This window comes from Verticillium alfalfae, genomic scaffold, assembly GCF_000150825.1.
Source record: "Verticillium alfalfae VaMs.102 supercont1.2 genomic scaffold, whole genome shotgun sequence".
In the NCBI taxonomy this organism is placed as follows: domain Eukaryota; kingdom Fungi; phylum Ascomycota; class Sordariomycetes; order Glomerellales; family Plectosphaerellaceae; genus Verticillium; species Verticillium alfalfae.
In genome coordinates, this window is record NW_003315037.1 from 2157014 (window position 1) to 2158901 (window position 1888).

At 60.1% G+C, this 1888-nt stretch overlaps 3 protein-coding genes across 3 annotated transcripts in view; 2 read left to right on the plus strand and 1 right to left on the minus strand.

Annotated features, from left to right (window-relative positions):
• Window positions 1–252, plus strand: part of VDBG_02121 (peptide chain release factor 1) — a gene marked incomplete at both ends in the record, with an annotated part of 994 nt that extends 742 nt beyond the window's left edge. The window contains one exon of the mRNA XM_003007887.1: window positions 64–252. Coding sequence (XP_003007933.1) covers window positions 64–252 — 189 coding nt within the window. The remainder of the gene's footprint in view (window positions 1–63) is intronic.
• Window positions 253–779: 527 nt separating this feature from the next.
• VDBG_02122 (predicted protein) lies at window positions 780–1052 on the plus strand (the record flags this gene model as incomplete). Its single annotated transcript, XM_003007888.1, has 1 exon — window positions 780–1052. One exon carries the CDS (start codon window positions 780–782, stop codon window positions 1050–1052), a length of 273 nt encoding a protein of 90 aa, XP_003007934.1.
• A 478-nt stretch (window positions 1053–1530) lies between these two features.
• VDBG_02123 (conserved hypothetical protein) overlaps window positions 1531–1888 on the minus strand; it is a gene marked incomplete at both ends in the record, with an annotated part of 1178 nt that continues 820 nt past the window's right edge. Inside the window, one exon of the mRNA XM_003007889.1 lies at window positions 1531–1816. Coding sequence (XP_003007935.1) covers window positions 1531–1816 — 286 coding nt within the window. The remainder of the gene's footprint in view (window positions 1817–1888) is intronic.

The following is a 1888-nucleotide window of genomic DNA, read 5'->3' on the forward strand; positions in this document are numbered from 1 at the left end:
TGTGCAGTGGGTCGTCGGGTCGTGTGTCGGCAGGCTGAAGTTCTGCTGCTCGACGACGGAGAGGACGTTGTTGAAGTTGAGGTTGCGGGACTCGGTGCGCATCCAGCCCTCGCGCATGTCGACGACGCTCGTCTCGAGGATGTAGCTGGCCTTGTCGGTGCTCGAGCCGCCGCCGGTGATGGAGGTGGGCAGGAGCTTGAAGATGGGGGCCGGCAGACGGGACTTTTTGAGGTGGATGCGGGTCGTGTGTAACCTGCCCGTGTCGGGATCAATGTGGCTGTTGATGGTGTCGGTGCTCATGACGTGGGTCGAGAAGGGATTGAGCTTGGGCGAGGAGTAGCGCAGAAAGTAGGCGAGGGTGACGGCGGGGAAGGGGTGGGAGTAGGCATGGTTGGTGGTGTGGGTGAGGACCATGGTGGGCGAGTCTGAACGTTTGCGATGGGGGGGGGCGAGTTTCAATCAAGGATGGGTGAAGCGTCGTGTTCAAATCGGAACAGAGCTGAGGTTATCGAATAGGTCGTGGAAGGGCGTGTGGCTTTTGCGCTGGCGAGCTTCTCACGGTTGGTGGTGGTGGTGGTGGTGGTGGTGGTGGTGCGTCCTCGCCGAAGGAGCAAAATTTGGCCCGAGGTGGTTCGGTCGCCGTACGAATCTTTCGATCCTGGCGCACGTCCGAACAGGAGAGCGTATTCAATTCTTCATCGGAAAGAAAAAAAGAAAAAGGCAGAAGAATGGTGTCGAAGAAAGAGACGACAACGATGGAGGAGGGAAAGGGGGGAGAAATGGATGACGCGGAAGAGGGAGGTGGTTCAGACGGTGAGGAGAAGGATGGTGGTACGAAAGCGAATGGCGGCAGGAGGTCGAGGTCCGGAAGAGCGTGGAACGATGGGGAGCTCTCGACTCTTCGTGCCCAATGGAGCGAGCCACTGGTACGAGCCAGTGAGCAGCGAGCCAGCGAGCCAGCGAGCCAGCGAGCCAGTGAGCAGGAGAGGCTGGCCAAGCAGGAGAGGCTGGCCAGAGAGGCTGACCTGGGGGGGAAAAAAGCGATTTTTTGATTGGCTGCAGCGGCGGAGGGTGACACGCGAGCTTGGGCCGACTGTGGCGAGAATCACATGACAGAGTGTGTTCTGTCTGGACTACCTTACCGAGCTTCACCGAGCCCTCTACCATGCAGACCGATCCACCGAGACTGGCCCTTTGGGTGCCTCCATCATGTCCCCCCTCCTCGATCCATCTACAACTAGCAGCAAGCCACGATGCCCTTGAGCTCTGCGCTCGGACTCGCCCATCTCTGCCAAGGCCCGCGTCGGTAGGGTTTAGCGCCGTCCAAGCTCTCCTTCGTACCTCTACATTGTACATCGGTCGGCTTGTCACGCGCATGTCAGGTTCACCGTTCACGACGTACGCCCACTTCCGATACACACTGGAGGAATTCGCCATGACTACAGCAGGCTAGATACACGCACTGCCTCGCAAGCCTCGCAGGCCTCGCTGCCTCGCAAGCCTCACAGGCCTCGCTGAGCCTCAGAAGCCTCACCGTGTCGCCTTGCCCTTGCCGTCGGCCTTGTTGATCCACTGCAGCACCACGTCGGCAATCTCCTCGCTGTTGCGCTCCTGGTGCAGAAAGTGGCCGTTGCCCCTGATGGCGAGGTCCTCGAGCTTGATCCACTCGGGCTTGCCGCCGACCTGCTTGAGGTAGTCGATGATGCAGTGGTCGTACGTGATGTGCACGCTCGCCTCGCCCGTCTTTTTTTTTTTACGGCACGCTCGCCACCTTGGGCAGCTGCCGCGCCGGCTCGACCCGGCGGAAGCAGTTGCGCTAGATGTGCAAACGTTGCCGACGCTTTCCACCCCCATTTTTTTGGGGGGGGGAGAAAAAAAAACCGCCCCG